This window comes from Petromyzon marinus, unplaced genomic scaffold (genome assembly GCF_048934315.1).
Source record: "Petromyzon marinus isolate PM22_M1 ecotype Great Lakes invasive population unplaced genomic scaffold, UKy_Petmar_22M1.pri1.0 PM_G_Scaffold_7, whole genome shotgun sequence".
Classification (NCBI taxonomy): domain Eukaryota; kingdom Metazoa; phylum Chordata; class Hyperoartia; order Petromyzontiformes; family Petromyzontidae; genus Petromyzon; species Petromyzon marinus.
Window position 1 is genome coordinate 3,643,687 of NW_027423024.1, and position 20,103 is coordinate 3,663,789.

Below are 20,103 nucleotides of genomic sequence, written 5' to 3' on the forward strand. Positions count from 1 at the left end.
AGGACACGGGGAGATCACACAAACTCCACTCACTCTGTAGAACAGGGGGAGATCACACAAACTCCACTCACTCTGTAGGACAGGGGGAGATCACACAAACTCCACTCACTCACTCTGTAGGACAGGGGGAGATCACACAAACTCCACTCACTCGCTGTGTAGGACAGGGGGAGATCACACAAACTCCACTCACTCTGTAGAACAGGGGGAGATCACAAACTCCATTCACTCACTCTGTAGGACGGGGAGATCATACAAACTCAACTCACTCACTCACTCTGTAGGACAGGGGGAGATCACACAAACTCCACTCACTCACTCTGTAGGACAGGGGGAGATCACACAAACTCAACTCACTTGCTGTGTAGGACAGGGGGAGATCACACAAACTCCACTCACACTGTAGAACAGGGGGAGATCACACAAACTCCACACACTCACTCTGTAGAACAGGGGGAGATCACACAAAGTCCACTCACTCACTCTGTAGGACAGGGGGAGATCATACAAACTCCACTCACTCTGTAGGACAGGGAGAGATCACACAAACTCCACTCACTCACTCTGTAGTACAGGGGGAGATCACACAAACTCCACTCACTCACTCTGTAGGACAGGGGGAGATCACACAAACTCAACTCACTTGCTGTGTAGGACAGGGGGAGATCACACAAACTCTACTCACTCTGTAGGACAGGGGGAGATCATACAAACTCCACTCACTCACTGTAGAACAGGGGGAGATCACACAAACTCCACTCACTCTGTAGGACAGGGGGAGATCACACAAACTCCACTCACTGACTCTGTAGGACAGGGGGAGATCACACAAACTCCACTCACTCTGTAGAACAGGGGGAGATCACACAAACTCCACTCACTCTGTAGGACAGGGGGAGATCACACAAACTCCACTCACTCACTCTGTAGGACAGGGGGAGATCACACAAACTCCACTCACTCGCTGTGTAGGACAGGGGGAGATCACACAAACTCCACTCACTCTGTAGAACAGGGGGAGATCACAAACTCCATTCACTCACTCTGTAGGATGGGGAGATCATACAAACTCAACTCACTCACTCACTCTGTAGGACAGGGGGAGATCACACAAACTCCACTCACTCACTCTGTAGGACAGGGGGAGATCACACAAACTCAACTCACTTGCTGTGTAGGACAGGGGGAGATCACACAAACTCCACTCACACTGTAGAACAGGGGGAGATCACACAAACTCCACACACTCACTCTGTAGAACAGGGGGAGATCACACAAACTCCACTCACTCACTCTGTAGGACAGGGGGAGATCACACAAACTCCACTCACTCTGTAGAACAGGGAGAGATCACACAAACTCCACTCACTCTGTAGAACAGGGAGAGATCACACAAACTCCACTCACTCTGTAGAACAGGGGGAGATCACAAACTCCATTCACTCACTCTGTAGGATGGGGAGATCATACAAACTCAACTCACTCACTCACTCTGTAGGACAGGGGGAGATCACACAAACTCCACTCACTCACTCTGTAGGACAGGGGGAGATCACACAAACTCAACTCACTTGCTGTGTAGGACAGGGGGAGATCACACAAACTCCACTCACACTGTAGAACAGGGGGAGATCACACAAACTCCACACACTCACTCTGTAGAACAGGGGGAGATCACACAAACTCCACTCACTCACTCTGTAGGACAGGGGGAGATCACACAAACTCCACTCACTCTGTAGAACAGGGAGAGATCACACAAACTCCACTCACTCTGTAGAACAGGGGGAGATCACACAAAGTCCACTCACTCACTCTGTAGGACAGGGGGAGATCATACAAACTCCACTCTGTAAAACAGGGGGAGATCACACAAACTCCACACACTCACTCTGTAGAACAGGGGGAGATCACGCAAACTCCACTCACTCTGTAGGACAGGGGGAGATCATACAAACTCCACTCACTCACTCTGTAGGACAGGGGGAGATCATATAAACTCCACTCACACACTCTGTAGAACAGGGGCAGATCATACAAACTCCACCCACTCACTGTAGAACAGGGGGAGATCACACAAACTCCACTCACTCTGTAGGACAAGGGGAGATCACACAAACTCCACTCACTCTGTAGAACAGGGGGAGATCACACAAACTCCACTCACTCTGTAGAACAGGGGGAGATCACACAAACTCCACTCACTCAATCTGTAGAACAGGGGGAGATCATACAAACTCCACTCACTCTGTAGTACAGGGGGAGATCACACAAACTCCACTCACTCTGTAGAACAGGGGGAGATCACACAAACTCCACTCACACACTCTGTAGGACAGGGGGAGATCATACAAACTCCACTCACACACTCTGTAGGACGGGGGGAGATCACACAAACTCCACTCGCACTCACTCTGTGGAACAGGGGGAGATCACACAAACTCCACTCACTCTGTAGAACAGGGGGAGATCACACAAACTCCACTCACTCTGTAGAACAGGGGGAGATCACACAAACTCCACTCACTCACACTGTAGGACAGGGGGAGATCATACAAACTACGCTCACACACTCTGTAGGACAGGGGGAGATCACACAAACTCCACTCACACTCACTCTGTGGAACAGGGGGAGATCACACAAACTCCACTCACTCTGTAGAACAGGGGGAGATCACACAAACTCCACTCACTCTGTAGAACAGGGGCAGATCACACAAACTCCACTCACTCTGTAGGACAGGGGGAGATCACACAAACTCCACTCACTCTGTAGGACAGGGGGAGATCACACAAACTCCACTCACTCACTCTGTAGGACAGGGGGATATCACACAAACTCCACTCACTCTGTAGGACAGGGGGAGATCACACAAACTCCACTCACACACTCTGTAGGACAGGGGGAGATCACACAAACTCCACTCACCCTGTAGGACAGGGGGAGATCACACAAGCTCCACTCATTCACTCTGTAGGACAGGGGGAGATCACACAAACTCCACTCATTCACTCTGTAGGACAGGGGGAGATCATACAAACTCCACTCACTCTGTAAAACAGGGGGAGATCACACAAACTCCACACACTCCTCTGTAGAACAGGGGGAGATCACACAAACTCTAATCACTCTGTAGGACAGGGGGAGATCATACAAACTCCACTCACTCACTGTAGAACAGGGGGAGATCACACAAACTCCACTCACTCTGTAGGGCAGAGGGAGATCACACAAACTCCACTCACTCTGTAGGACAGGGGGAGATCACACAAACTCCACTCACTCTGTAGGACAGGGGGAGATCACACAAACTCCACTCACTCACTCTGTAGGACAGGGGGAGATCACACAAACTCCACTCACTCTGTAGAACAGGGGGAGATCACACAAACTCCACTCACACACTCTGTAGGACAGGGGGAGATCACACAAACTCCACTCACCCTGTAGGACAGGGGGAGATCACACAAGCTCCACTCATTCACTCTGTAGGACAGGGGGAGATCACACAAACTCCACTCATTCACTCTGTAGGACAGGGGGAGATCATACAAACTCCACTCACTCTGTAAAACAGGGGGAGATCACACAAACTCCACACACTCCTCTGTAGAACAGGGGGAGATCACACAAACTCTAATCACTCTGTAGGACAGGGGGAGATCATACAAACTCCACTCACTCACTGTAGAACAGGGGGAGATCACACAAACTCCACTCACTCTGTAGGACAGGGGGAGATCACACAAACTCCACTCACTCTGTAGGACAGGGGGAGATCACGCAAACTCCACTCACTCTGTAGGACAGGGAGAGATCACACAAACACCACTCACTCTGTAGGACAGGGGGAGATCACACAAACTCCACTCACTCACTCTGTAGGACAGGGGGAGATCATACAAACTCCACTCACTCACTGTAGAACAGGGGGAGATCACACAAACTCCACACACTCACTCTGTAGGACCGGGGGAGATCACACAAACTACACTCACTCACTGTAGGACAAGGGGAGATCACACAAACTCCACTCACTCTGTAAACAGGGGGAGATCACACAAACTCCACTCACACACTCTGTAGGACAGGGGGAGATCACACAAACTCCACTCACTCTGTAGAACAGGGGGAGATCACACAAACTCCACTCACTCAATCTGTAGAACAGGGGGAGATCATACAAACTCCACTCACTCTGTAGTACAGGGGGAGATCACACAAACTCCACTCACTCTGTAGAACAGGGGGAGATCACACAAACTCCACTCACACACTCTGTAGGACAGGGGGAGATCATACAAACTCCACTCACACACTCTGTAGGACGGGGGGAGATCACACAAACTCCACTCGCACTCACTCTGTGGAACAGGGGGAGATCACACAAACTCCACTCACTCTGTAGAACAGGGGGAGATCACACAAACTCCACTCACTCTGTAGAACAGGGGGAGATCACACAAACTCCACTCACTCACACTGTAGGACAGGGGGAGATCATACAAACTACGCTCACACACTCTGTAGGACAGGGGGAGATCACACAAACTCCACTCACACTCACTCTGTGGAACAGGGGGAGATCACACAAACTCCACTCACTCTGTAGAACAGGGGGAGATCACACAAACTCCACTCACTCTGTAGAACAGGGGCAGATCACACAAACTCCACTCACTCTGTAGGACAGGGGGAGATCACACAAACTCCACTCACTCTGTAGGACAGGGGGAGATCACACAAACTCCACTCACTCACTCTGTAGGACAGGGGGATATCACACAAACTCCACTCACTCTGTAGGACAGGGGGAGATCACACAAACTCCACTCACACACTCTGTAGGACAGGGGGAGATCACACAAACTCCACTCACCCTGTAGGACAGGGGGAGATCACACAAGCTCCACTCATTCACTCTGTAGGACAGGGGGAGATCACACAAACTCCACTCATTCACTCTGTAGGACAGGGGGAGATCATACAAACTCCACTCACTCTGTAAAACAGGGGGAGATCACACAAACTCCACACACTCCTCTGTAGAACAGGGGGAGATCACACAAACTCTAATCACTCTGTAGGACAGGGGGAGATCATACAAACTCCACTCACTCACTGTAGAACAGGGGGAGATCACACAAACTCCACTCACTCTGTAGGGCAGAGGGAGATCACACAAACTCCACTCACTCTGTAGGACAGGGGGAGATCACACAAACTCCACTCACTCTGTAGGACAGGGGGAGATCACACAAACTCCACTCACTCACTCTGTAGGACAGGGGGAGATCACACAAACTCCACTCACTCTGTAGAACAGGGGGAGATCACACAAACTCCACTCACACACTCTGTAGGACAGGGGGAGATCACACAAACTCCACTCACCCTGTAGGACAGGGGGAGATCACACAAGCTCCACTCATTCACTCTGTAGGACAGGGGGAGATCACACAAACTCCACTCATTCACTCTGTAGGACAGGGGGAGATCATACAAACTCCACTCACTCTGTAAAACAGGGGGAGATCACACAAACTCCACACACTCCTCTGTAGAACAGGGGGAGATCACACAAACTCTAATCACTCTGTAGGACAGGGGGAGATCATACAAACTCCACTCACTCACTGTAGAACAGGGGGAGATCACACAAACTCCACTCACTCTGTAGGACAGGGGGAGATCACACAAACTCCACTCACTCTGTAGGACAGGGGGAGATCACGCAAACTCCACTCACTCTGTAGGACAGGGAGAGATCACACAAACACCACTCACTCTGTAGGACAGGGGGAGATCACACAAACTCCACTCACTCACTCTGTAGGACAGGGGGAGATCATACAAACTCCACTCACTCACTGTAGAACAGGGGGAGATCACACAAACTCCACACACTCACTCTGTAGGACCGGGGGAGATCACACAAACTACACTCACTCACTGTAGGACAAGGGGAGATCACACAAACTCCACTCACACACTCTGTAGGACAGGGGGAGATCACACAAACCCCACTCACTCTGTAGGACAGGGAGAGATCACACAAACTCCACACACTCTGTAGGACAGGGGGAGATCACACAAACTCCACTCACTCTGTAAACAGGGGGAGATCACACAAACTCCACTCACACACTCTGTAGGACAGGGGGAGATCACACAAACTCCACTCACTCTGTAGGACAGGGGGAGATCACACAAACTCCACACACTCTGTAGAACAGCGGGAGATCACACAAACTCCACACACTCTGTAGGACAGGGGGAGATCACACAAACTCCACTCACTCTGTAGGACAGGGGGAGATCACACAAACCCCACTCACTCTGTAGGACAGGGGGAGATCACACAAACTCCACACACTCTGTAGGACAGGGGGAGATCACACAAACTCCACTCACTCTGTAAACAGGGGGAGATCACACAAACTCCACTCACACACTCTGTAGGACAGGGGGAGATCACACAAACTCCACTCACTCTGTAGGACAGGGGGAGATCACACAAACTCCACACACTCTGTAGAACAGCGGGAGATCACACAAACTCCACACACTCTGTGTAGGACAGGGGGAGATCACACAAACTCGTCTCACACTCACTCTGTAGGACAGGGGGAGATCACACAAACTCCACACACTCTGTAGAACACGGGGAGATCACACAAACTCCACTCACTCACTCTGTAGAACAGGGGGAGATCACACAAACTCCACTCACTCTGTAGGACAGGGGGAGATCATACAAACTCCACTCTGTAAAACAGAGGGAGATCACACAAACTCCACACACTCACTCTGTAGAACAGGGGGAGATCACACAAACTCCACTCACTCTGTAGGACAGGGGCAGATCATACAAACTCCACTCACTCACTCTGTAGGACAGGGGGAGATCATACAAACTCCACTCACACACTCTGTAGAACAGAGGCAGATCATACAAACTCCACTCACTCACTGTAGAACAGGGGGAGATCACACAAACTCCACTCACTCTGTAGGACAGGGGGAGATCACACAAACTCCACTCACTCTGTAGAACACGGGGAGATCACACAAACTCCACTCACTCTGTAGAACAGGGGGAGATCACACAATCTCCACTCACTCACTCTGTAGGACAGGGGGAGATCACACAAACTCCGCACACTCTGTAGGACAGGGGGAGATCACACAAACATCCCTCGCCATGACCCCCCCTCTCCCGTGTCTCAGCTGTGCTCAGCGCTCCGTCGTTCACCCTGAGGCTCAACAAACTGACGCTGGGGAAGGAGGAGGAGGGCGATGGTCATGGTGAGGAGGAGAAGGATGAGGAGTGCGGTATTGTGGGTGACGATGAAGACAACGACGATGATGGCTACAACGACAACGATGATGACGATGTCCGTGACGGCGGTGATGACGACCGCCGTGACTATAACGTTGAGGTCGATGGCGACGACTTCGACGACGATGACGATGGCCGTGACGGCGGTGACGATGACCGCCGTGACTACGACGTCGATGGCGACAACCTCGACGACGATGGTCCTGGGGAGGCTGGGGAGTTGGAGGCGGTGGTTGACGGAGAGCCGGAGGTGTGGAAGCTGTCGTTGTTGGTCTCCGTCGGGCGTGGGTTGAGGACGCTGGTGTCGCACGACGTGGAGTTCCACCATCAGGTTGACATCTCGACAAGAGGCGGCGTTCGACGCACGGTGAGAGGTTGCCGGAGTTGTGACGGGGGTCGGGAGGTTGTGGCGGGAGATGTGTGTGGTTGAATGGGTGGGTGGTGATGCTGCTACTGATGATGATGATACTACCAATGACACTACTACTGATGATGCTACTACTACTGCTGCTGTTGCTGCTACTACTACTGCTGCTATTACTACTGATGATGATGATACTGATGATGCTACTACCAATGACACTACTACTGATGATGCTGCTACTACTGATGATGATGCTGTTGCTGCTACTACTACTGCTACTACTACTGATGATGATGATGATACTGATGATGATACTACCAATGACACTACTACTGATGATGCTACTACTACTGATGCTGTTGCTGCTACTACTACTACTGCTGCTACTACTGATGATGATGATGCTTACTGCCAGGAACGCTTCATCGGATGCCGGTACCAACACCAAATTATGCTTCTGCCGGGACGCGAGGATGAGTACTGCGTCCGCGTGAGAATGGTAGCCGACTTCCCACGGTGGAAGGCAGGGGAGTGGTCTCCACTGTCGTGTGTCTCCGTCCCTCCACCACACAGCACCGTGGGTGAGTGGGTGGCTGGGTGAATGAGTGAGAGGTATTTTTGTGCGTGTGAAGTGGGTCTCTGTGTGAGTAGCCTTGGGTCTCTATGAGTGGTCTATGGGTCTCTGTGTGAGTAGTCTATGGGTCTCTATGAGTAGTCTATGGGTCTCTGTGTGAGTAGTCTATGGGTCTCTATGAGTAGTCTATGGGTCTCTGCGTGAGTAGTCTATGGGTCTCTGCGTGAGTAGTCTATGGGTCTCTGTGTGAGTAGTCTATGGGTCTCTGTGTGAGTGGTCTATGGGTCTCTATGAGTAGTCTTTGGGTCTCTGCGTGAGAAGTCTATGGGTCTCTGTGTGAGTAGTCTATGGGTCTCTATGCGAGTAGTCTATGGGTCTCTGTGCGAGTAGTCTATGGGTTTCTGTGTGAGTAGTCTATGGGTCTCTGTGTGAGTAGTCTATGGGTCTCTGTGAGTAGTCTATGAGTGTCTGTGTGAGTAGTTTATGGGTCTCTATGAGTAGTCTATGAGTCTCTGTGTGGTCTTCCCACCCAGCCCCTCGTGTGGGTGTCGACACGGACGGCCAGGTCACGGCAGTCGTCGGCCAGAAGGTGGCGCTGCTGCGCTGCGTCCTGTGGGGTGCGGCCGTGGTGGTGGTGCAGGCCAACTGGCTGAACGCCTCCCGTGACGACGTCTGGGCGGGGGCCAATTTGGCCACGCTCAGCCCGCTGCACGGCACGGCGTACTCCAACTCGTCCCTCGCGGGCCGACTGCGGTTCCGCGTTGGGGGGCCTCCCGGCGACGTCTCGCTGGAGCTGCTGGACGTGCGGGCTGGCGACGGGGGCCTCTTCCTCTGCCACGTGGCCACCTTCCCCCACGGCAACTTCGAGGGGAGGGTCAACCTCTCTGTCATCGGTGAGGATTGGCACTGCCCCACGCAGAGACCCATAGACTCATCACACAGACACCCATAGACTACTCACACAGAGACCCATAGACTCATCACGCAGAGACCCATAGACTACTCACACAGAGACCCATAGATGACTCACACAGACACCCATAGACTACTCACACAGAGACCCATAGACTACTCACACAGAGACCCATAGACTCACACAGAGACCCATAGACTACTCACACAGAGACCCATAAACTACTCACTCAGAGACCCATAGACTACTCAACGCAGAGACCCATAGACTCACACAGACACCCATAGACTACTCACACAGAGACCCATAGACTACTCACAGAGAGACCCATAGACTCACACAGAGACCCATAGACTACTCACACAGAGACCCATAGACTCATCACACAGAGACCCATAGACTACTCACACAGAGACCCATAGACTACTCACACAGAGACCCATAGACTACTCACACAGACACCCATAGACTACTCACACAGAGACCCATAGACTACTGACACTGAGACCCATAGACTACTCACACAGACACCCATAGACTACTCACACAGAGACCCATAGACTCATCACACAGACACCCATAGACTACTCACACAGAGACCCATAGACTACTCACACAGACACCCATAGACTACTCACACAGACACCCATAGACTACTCACACAGAGACCCATAGACTACTCACACAGACACCCATAGACTACTCACACAGAGACCCATAGACTACTCACACAGACACCCATAGACTAAATTTCGATTTAAAGCTTTCGTGACTGCAAGGATTCATCTTCTTTGGTTCTTTCGGTAAAGACACGTAGAATGAGAATAAATAATATATTGATAAAATAAAATAACACAATAAAATTCTCATGACGTTCTGGCCAAAACACAAGCGGCCTTCATCAGGTGAAGGGACGAGACTGTCTGGAGGACAGCGCTGGAGCGAACAAAGCCACGCTCAGATCGCGACCTTTAAGCTGTGTGAGAAGAAACAAAGCGCCTTGACAAAGGAATTAGCATAGAATTTAGCATTGAAATAGCTGAGTGATTAGCTTGTGACTGGTCACAGAAATGGCTATGTTAAAGTCAATGCATACACATCTACAGAGACACCCCTTGACAAAGGAATTAGCATAGACTTTAGCATTGAAATAGCTGAGTGATTAGCTTGTGACTGGTCACAGAAATGGCTATGTTAAAGTCATAGCATACACATTCACAGAGGCACCTAGTACAAATCAAACAGGAGAATTTAGCATTGAAATAATTAGGAGAATTTAGCATTGAAATAACTGAGTGATTAGCTTGTGACTGGTCACAGAAATGGCACAGTAACTGGGTATACACTACACTATATAATGAATACTATATAGTAAACCAATAAAAAACTAAAATATAAATTACCTCAATGTTATCAATGAACTCTATATATTCTCCAATCAGCTAAGCTACCACAATAAGTCGTTATATATCACAATGCTATCTGGCGAAAAAATGGGTGGATTCTTACCCTCAACTTTAGCATCACGGATAGCTAAGAGCCCCGTTCAGACGGACGAGTTCATCCATGGTCAGAACGGAGGAGGGGGAGAGAGACAGCTGCGAGGCGCTGTTATACTCCATGTTGTAAACCACACCATTAACCGTGGTGTGAGAGGTATTAAGAGTCAATGCCAGCGAAAGAGCTGCGGTCTGAAGGTCATCGTAAAATACAATTAATTAAGAACGAAATGGTTTAAAACATCTTTCCAATGGTTACTAAGCCAGAATCCATCTTCTCGGTTGAAATTGTCTCTGTGCTTGTATATGTGAATGGCCTCATGAACGAATCTCTCATGGTAGCCACTGTCATCATGGACAAAACAGAATATAACAACAAAATTCAAGAACTGCTCAACGATGGCAGCTATACAAAAATAAAAAGAGATCCCACCAACAGCCTGGTTACCAAAACGAACAAAATCATCTCTGATTCAACAGCATTAATTGATCAGACCAAACAGTTCTCGTTGAAACCCTCTGCTGCCAGACCACCAAGATTATATGGCCTTCCAAAGGTACACAAAGAAGATACACCCTTTCGTCCCATAGTCTCTACTATCAACTCCCCCACCTATAAACTGGCACGTTTTCTTGCTGATATACTGCGACCTTTCACTGGAAAAACCACCTCTGCGGTACTAAATTCGACTCACCTTGTATTGACAATCAAAGGCATTTCCCTGTCCCCAGACGACCTGCTTGTCAGTTTTGATGTGGTGTCCTTGTTCACCAAAGTCCCGGTACCTGACACCATCGCTATCATTGAAGACCTGGTTCATCAAGGACTGCATACTGATGTACCCCCGCCTGGTGAGACATTGCTTAACCAACACAAACTTCACCTGGAATGGAACTTTCTACAAACAAACTGAGGGCACCCTAATGGGCTCCCCCCTATCTCCGGTTGTAGCCAACATATTCATGGAAAAATTTGAAACTGACGCCATCCAGACTGCCACTCTACGCCCGACCTTATGGAAGAGGTACGTGGATGACACCTTTGTCATCTGGCCACATGGCCAGCCTGCTCTAGACCAATTCTGCGACCACATCAATTCCATACACCCAGCCAACAGATTTACCATGGAGGTCGAAAAAAATGGCAAACTACCCTTTTTGGATGTCTTAATTAAAAGGACACATGATGGTTCAATGAGCCACTCTGTCTACAGGAAAGCTACCCATACAGATGCTTACTTGAAACCGGATTCCCACCACCATCCATCCCAGAAGAACTCCCTCATCAAGACTCTATACCATAGAGCCCAATGAACACATTACCAGAACTCAAGCACGTACACCAGGCTCTCAGGGCTAATGGTTACTCCGACTACACAATCCGCAAAGCCATCACTCCAGTCATGAAGAAGGATCCTCTTGTGGAGCCACTCAAAACCATCACCTTACCCTACATTGCAGGGGTCACTCAAAAGATCTCCAAAATCCTGAATAAACACAAGATCCAGGTCCGATTCAACACAGTACATAAAATCCGTGATCTGGTTCCATCTGTAAAAGATGCTGTTCCAGACATACAGTACCTGGGCGTTTACAAACTAAAGTGCCTCTGTGGTAGTAGCTACATTGGAGAAACCAAAGGACATATCTCGGACCGCATCTGCGAACATAAAGCAGACTTGAAACACGGTAGAACGAACTCCTCTGCCGTGGCAGGTCACTGTTATAATTCAGTGGGCTCACATGACATTGACTTCTCCAAGACGGAGGTTCTTTCCAAACCAACCGGCAACCATGAGAGATTCGTTCATGAGGCCATTCACATATACAAGCACAGAGACAATTTCAACCGAGAAGATGGATTCTGGCTTAGTAACCATTGGAAAGATTTTTTAAACCATTTACGTTCTTAATTAATTGTATTTTACGATGACCTTCAGACCGCAGCTCTTTCGCTGGCATTGACTCTTAATACCTATCACACCACGGTTAATGGTATGGTTTACAACATGGAGTATAACAGCGCCGCGCAGCTGTCTCTCTCCCCCTCCTCTGTTCCGACCATGGATGAACTCGTCCGTCTGAACGGGGCTCGTAGCTATCAGTGGTGCTAAAGTTGAGGGTAAGAATCCACCCATTTTTTCGCCATATAGCATTGTGATATATAACGACTTATTGTTGGTAGCTTAGCTGATTGGAGAATATAGAGTTTATTGATAACATTGGGGTAATTTATATTTTAGTTTTTTATTGGTTTACTATGTAGTATTCATTATATAGTGTAGTGTATACCCAGTTACTGTGAATTGCTCAGATGTGTAGGCTTTGACTTTAACATAGGCATTTTTGTGACCAGTCACAAGCTAATCACTCAGTTATTTCAATGCTAAATTCTCCTAGTTATTTCAATGCTAAATTCTCCTGTTTGATTTGTACTAGGTGCCTCTGTGAATGTGTATGCTTTGACTTTAACATAGCCATTTCTGTGACCAGTCACAAGCTAATCACTCAGCTATTTCAATGCTAAAGTCTATGCTAATTCCTTTGTCAAGGGGTGCCTCTGTGGATGTGTATGCTTTGACTTTAACATAGCCATTTCTGTGACCAGTCACAAGCTAATCACTCAGCCATTTCAATGCTAAATTCTATGCTAATTCCTTTGTCAAGGCGCTTTGTTTCTTCTCACACAGCTTAAAGGTCGCGATCTGAGCGTGGCTTTGTTCGCTCCAGCGCTGTCCTCCAGACAGTCCCGTCCCTTCACCTGATGTTGTGGCCGAAACGTCGTGAGAATTTTATTGCGTTTTTTTATTTTATAAATTTATTATTTTATTCTCATTCTATGTGACTTTACCGAAAGAACCAAAGAAGACCCATAGACTACTCACACAGAGACCCATAGACTACTCACACAGAGACCCACAGACTCACAAAGAGACCCATAGACTACTCACATAGAGACCCATAGACTACTCACACAGAGACCCACAGACTCACACAGAGACCCATAGACTACTCACACAGAGACCCATAGACTACTCACACAGAGACCCATAGACTCAGACAGAGACCCATAGACTCATCACACAGACACCCATAGACTACTCACAGAGAGACCCATAGACTCACACAGAGACCCATAGACTCATCACACAGACACCCATAGACTACTCACACAGAGACCCATAGACTCACACAGAGACCCATAGACTCATCACACCGAGACCCATAGACTACTCACATAGAGACCCATAGACTACTCACACAGACACCCATAGACTCACCACACAGACACCCATAGACTACTCACACAGAGACCCATAGACTACTCGCACAGAGACCCATAGACTCATCACACAGACACCCATAGACTACTCACACAGAGACCCATAGACTACTCACTCAGAGACCCATAGACTCACACAGACACCCATAGACTCACACAGAGACCCATAGACCACTCACACAGAGACCCATAGACTCACACAGACACCCATAGACTCACACAGAGACCCATAGACTACTCACACAGAGACCCATAGACTACTCACACAGAGACCCATAGACTCACACAGAGACCCATAGACTCATCATACAGACACCCATAGCCTACTCACACAGACACCCATAGACTACTCACAGACACCCATAGACTCACACAGAGACCCATAGAGTCATCACACAGACACCCATAGACTACTCACACAGAGACCCATAGACTCACACAGAGACCCATAGACTACTCACACAGAGACCCATAGACTCATCACACAGACACCCATAGACTACTCACACAGACACCCATAGACTTCTCAGACAGAGACCCATAGACTCACACAGAGACCCAAAGCTGATGTAGATGCTACTGGTTCTTCACGTTCTGCAGATGTAGATGCCACTGGTTCTTCACGTTCTGCAGATGTAGATGCCACTGGTTCTTCACGTTCTGCAGATGTAGATGCCACTTGTTCTTCACCTTTTACAGATGTAGATTACACTAATTCTTCACGCTCTGCAGATGTAGATGCCACTGGTTCTTCACGCTCTGCAGATGTAGATGCCACTAATTCTTCACGTTCTGCAGATGTAGATGCCACTGGTTCTTCACGTTCTGCAGATGTAGATGCCACTGGTTCTTCACGTTCTACAGATGTAGATGCCGCTGGTTCTTCACGCTCTGCAGATGTAGATGCCACTGGTTCTTCACGTTCAGCAGATGTAGATGCCACTGATTCTTCACGTTCTGCAGATTAGATGCCGCTGGTTCTTCACGCTCTGCAGATGTAGATGCCACTGGTTCTTCACTGTCTGCAGATGTAGATGCCACTGGTTCTTCACGCTCTGCAAATGTAGATGCCACTGGTTCTTCATGTTCTGCAGATGTAAATGACACTGGATCTTCACGTTCTGCAGATGTAGAGGCCACTGGTTCTTCGCGTTCTGCAGATGTAGATGCCACTGGTTCTTCACGTTCTACAGATGTAGATGCCACTGGTTCTTCACCTTCTACAGATGTAGATGCCACTGGTTCTTCACGTTCTACAGATGTAGATCCCACTGGTTCTTCACGTTCTGCAGATGTAGATGCCACTGGTTCTTCACATTCTGTAGATGTAGATGGCACTGGTTCTTTACATTCTGCAGATGTACATGTCACTGGTTTTTCGTATTCTGTTGATATTAATGTCACTGGTTCTTCTCGTTTTGCAGATGTAGATGCCACTGGTTCTTCACCTTCTGGAGATGTAGATGCCACTGGTTCTTCACCTTCTGGAGATGTAGATGCCACTGGTTCTTCACGTTCTACAGATGTAGAGGCCACTGGTTCTTCACGTTCTGCCACTGGTTCTTCACGTTCTACAGATGTAAATTACACTGGATCTTCACGTTCTACAGATGTAAATGACACTGGATCTTCACGTTCTACCGATGTAGACGCCACCACCGCCGTCTGTTGCACGCCGGTTGAACTCACGACTTTCAGTCTGAACAGGCAACTGGACACACGAACAGGTTTGTTCGCATCTCTGAATGTTGCATGTGTGTGTGTCCGTGTACGTTTGTGCGTGCATGCACGTGTGTTGGTGCGTGTCTGTCCGTGTGCGTGTGCATGGTTGTCTGTCCGTATGCGTGCTTGTGCGTGTGTGTGCGTGCGTGTCCGCGTGCGTGTGTGTGTGTGTGTGCGTGCGTGTCCGTGTGTGTGTGTGTGTGTGCGTGTCCGTGTGTGTGTCCGTGTGTGTGTCCCTGTTCTGGCCACCCATCCCCTCGTTTGTCACAATCACGGCCTTCACAGCTGCTGATACTCGCTAACGGCACCCGCCCCGACAGTCCGCCGGGGCCTTTACGGGGGAGACTTTGTCTCCGTCCGTCCCTTCGTCTCGCTCCCTCGACCCGCAACGCCCGGGTGCGAGCGCCACGAGCCTCAAAGCGCACCTAGCCTGGCGCGTGTGGTCATCGCGGCGGTTGTCGTCGTCGTGCTACGGCGGCACGCTGACGCCACGCGGGGGATTGTTGTTGTGCCACGCAGAGAAGGCGGCGGCGGCGGGCCGGGCCAGCTGGGCCGCTCCGGCCGCGATCCTCGCCGTGTCCCTCGCCCTGGTGGCCACGCTGCTGCTGCTGCTGCTGCTCTACCGCCGCCGACGCCGCCGGCAGCAGCAGCATTGGCAGGAGCCCTGGGGCCCCACGTGAGTCGCTCGCTTCTCTCGGACGTGGGGCGGACGTCGGCGGTGCCCGCGGGGTCATCTTTGTGACGACCTGCCGTTGTGCCCCCCCCCACCACCCCCCCCACTACCCCCTCACTACCCCCCCACTACCCCCCCACTACCCACATGCGTGCAGGGAGGATCCCCCCACTCTCCCCAAGGCACCACAGAGAAACGCGGAGGGCGACCGTGGCTACGTGAGTGGCACACCGCCAGGACACAGAGGGGTGTATAGTGTAGTGTATAGTGTAGTGTAGTGTGTAGTGTAGTGTATAGTGTAGTGTGTAGTGTAGTGTATAGTTTAGTGTGTAGTGTAGTGTATAGTGTAGTGTATAGTGTAGTGTATACTAGTGTAGTGTATAGTAGTGTATAGTGTGTAGTGTAGTGTATAGTGTAGTGTGTAGTGTATAGTGTAGTGTATAGTGTAGTGTATAGTGTAGTGTATACTAGTGTAGTGTGTATAGTGTAGTGTATAGTAGTGTAGTGTATAGTAGTGTGTAGTGTAGTGTATAGTGTAGTGTATAGTGTAGTGTATAGTAGTGTAGTGTATAGTGTAGTGTATAGTGTAGTGTATATATAGAGACACACTTAGACTCGACCTAAAGCTTTCATGACTGCAGGAATTCATTTTCTTTGGGTCTTTCGGTAAAGTTGTGCCCACTTTGTTTATGACCCTTGGGCTACACCCAACTTTAAAACTTTAAAACAGCCTGCTGCCTGCTCAGCAACTTTCTTCCCCCTCGTTTCGCCTCCTGATGACGATTGCCAAATTAATACCCACAGACTCACCACACAGAGACCCATAGACTCACCACACAGAAACCCATAGACTCACCAGACAGATACCCACAGACTCACCACACAGAGACCCACAGACTCACCAGACAGATACCCACAGACTCACCACACAGAGACCCACAGACTCACCAAACAGATACTCACAGACTCACCACACAGAGACCCACAGACTCACCAGACAGAGACCCACAGACTCACCACACAGAGACCCACAGACTCACCACATAGAGACCCACAGACTCACCACACAGAGACCCACAGACTCACCACACAGAGACCCACAGACTCACCACACAGAGACCCACAGACTCACCACACAGAGACCCACAGACTCACAACACAGAGACCCACAGACTCACCACACAGAGATCCACAGACTCGCCACACAGAGACCCACAGACTCACCACACAGAGACACCCACAGACTCACCACACAGAGACCCACAGACTCACCACACAGAGCCCACAGACTCACCACACACTGTGCGTGTTGTGGGGATGCTCCGTGTGTAGTTGCTAATGCTAGAGAGTGGCAACAAGGCGGATATGGAGCTGCACGAGTTGCCACCGCAGCCTCAGCACCAAGACAGCGGAGCTGGCAGCTACGACTACACGGTGAGGAGGGGTGGGTGGCGAGCGAGCGAGCGGTGAGCGAGTGTCCGTCCACTGCTTAGGCTGAGTGAGCGATCCGCTTCTGGCCACCCCAGTGGGTGGGGGGTGGGGGTGGGGTCGGTCACCGTCTCTCTAATTTATTCCGACCCCCGCAGGTTTTCACAGACGAAGATGACGATGAGGAGTGGAAGGAAGATTTTTGAGAAGCGGCTCGGGGTGGGGCGGGGAGGAGCGAGAGTGCTCCACCTTGCCGTGCTCCGCCTTGCCGTGCTCCACCTTGCCGTGCCCCGCCTTGCCGTGCCTCCGGTTGCCGGCGGCAACGCCGGGGATTGTCGCTTCGCGAGCGGGTGAACCCCCCCCCCCCCGTAAGAACCAAGAAGAATTGTTGTTGTTGTTTGATCCCAACTGAGCGATGTTTTTCAGCATTGGGGGATATTTGCCTTGTGCCGGTTACAATCGGTGCCCCGAGTTTGGCTTTTCACTTTTTTTTGGGTGGGGTGGGGGTGGGAATTTTGTTTTACGAAAGAGCTCTCCGTTACCGGACGCAGTTTTTTGTTATTTTATTTTAGTCTTCGCGACGGTCTCTCACCTCCCAGCGCTTTCCCCCGGCGTTGTGCCGCTGGACGGGAGGCGACCGGGCGTCGTGCCAGGGAGCCAGGGAGAAGGGGGTGGGGGGAGAATTTAAATTCGCCCTCGCGTGGCCGGGGGTCGACGAGCGGCGACATCGGCACGGTCCGTCACGACGTCCGGCACCGAGAGGGAGTACCGCGTGTTTATATTATTGTTTTACCGGGGCGACAAGCGGCGTCACGATGGCGCGTACAACGGCGTGAGCCTTCCTGCGCCACGTCAGCATCTCGGTTTTTTTATTTCTCCCCGAACCCGGCCAGTTTCATCGGCCGCTCCCGCGATGCCGCAGCACTTTCGTAGTTTGACGCTGTTGGTTTTCGGCGAGCCGATATCATCCGGGTTAGATTGTGTGAATGAATAAATGCACAATTGTCGCTGTCGCCTGATGAAGCTGGTTGTTGTGATTGCTGGCGAAATGTCACGGTATCCAGAGTGCAAATGTTGTTGCTTGGCTCGCTAACCCACCAGTCTTCTTTGGTTCTTTCGGTAAAGTCACGTAGAATGAGAATAAAATAATAAATTAATAAAATAAATAACACAATAATATTCTCACGACGTTTCGGCCACAACACAAGCGGCCTTCATCAGGTGAAGGGACAGCACACTGGACAGCGCTGTTCTACCAGACAGGCTCGTCCCTTCACCTGATGAAGGCCGCTTGTGTTGTGGCCGAAACGTCGTGAGAATATTATTGTGTTATTTTATTTTATCAATTTATTATTTTATTCTCATTCTACGTGACTTTACCGAAAGAACCAAAGAAGATGAATCCTTGCAGTCACGAAAGCTTTAAATCGAAATTTAACCCACCACTGTTCTGTATTAGTCTACTACACTACACTATACACTATACTATACACTACACACTACACTATACACTCCACTACACACTATATATACTACACTATATATATTACACTACACACTATACTATACACTATACACTACACACTATATATATACAACACTATTTTGTTGCTTGGCTCGCTAACCCACCAGTGTGCTGTACTAGTGTACTACACTACACTACATCACACTATACACTACACTATACACTACACTATATACTACACTATACATTACACTATACACTACACTATACACTACTATACACTACACTATACACTACACTACACATATATACTACGCTCTGTTGTTGCTTGGCTCGCTAACCCACCAGTGTGCTGTACTAGTGTACTACACTACACTATACACTACACTATACACTACACCATACACTACACTATACACTACCCTATATATACTACACTATACAATACACTACACTATACACTACACTATACACTACACTATACACTACACACTATATATATACTACACTACACACTATACACTACACACTATATATACTACACTATATGCTACACTATACACTATATACACTACACTATACTACTATACACTACACTATACACTGCACTATATACTACATTATACACTACGACACACTACATTAGTAGGATCCGTCGATTGTTTTGTGATGTTCTTCTGCCCGTTCACCCAGAGCCTTACTGCTTATTCATATTCTCTGGTTCTTTCAGTAAAGTCACGTAGATAGAACAAATAAAGTGAAGAAAAAATACCACCACGTTTAGATCGCAACACGGAGAGCCATTGACTCACACGGAGCACCACAGAATCACAGAGACA

At 49.4% G+C, this 20,103-nt stretch overlaps 1 protein-coding gene across 1 annotated transcript in view; it reads left to right on the forward strand.

Moving 5' to 3' along the window:
* Nucleotides 1-18,818, forward strand: part of LOC142920212 (uncharacterized) — a 76,631-nt gene extending 57,813 nt beyond the window's left edge. The window contains exons 4-11 of the mRNA XM_076062697.1: nucleotides 7,232-7,710; nucleotides 8,123-8,288; nucleotides 8,815-9,174; nucleotides 15,401-15,703; nucleotides 16,218-16,374; nucleotides 16,529-16,589; nucleotides 17,704-17,805; nucleotides 17,958-18,818. Of these exons, the coding sequence (XP_075918812.1) occupies nucleotides 7,232-7,710; nucleotides 8,123-8,288; nucleotides 8,815-9,174; nucleotides 15,401-15,703; nucleotides 16,218-16,374; nucleotides 16,529-16,589; nucleotides 17,704-17,805; nucleotides 17,958-18,005 (1,676 nt within the window). The 3' untranslated portion in view covers nucleotides 18,006-18,818. The remainder of the gene's footprint in view (nucleotides 1-7,231; nucleotides 7,711-8,122; nucleotides 8,289-8,814; nucleotides 9,175-15,400; nucleotides 15,704-16,217; nucleotides 16,375-16,528; nucleotides 16,590-17,703; nucleotides 17,806-17,957) is intronic.
* Nucleotides 18,819-20,103: the final 1,285 nt, after the last annotated feature.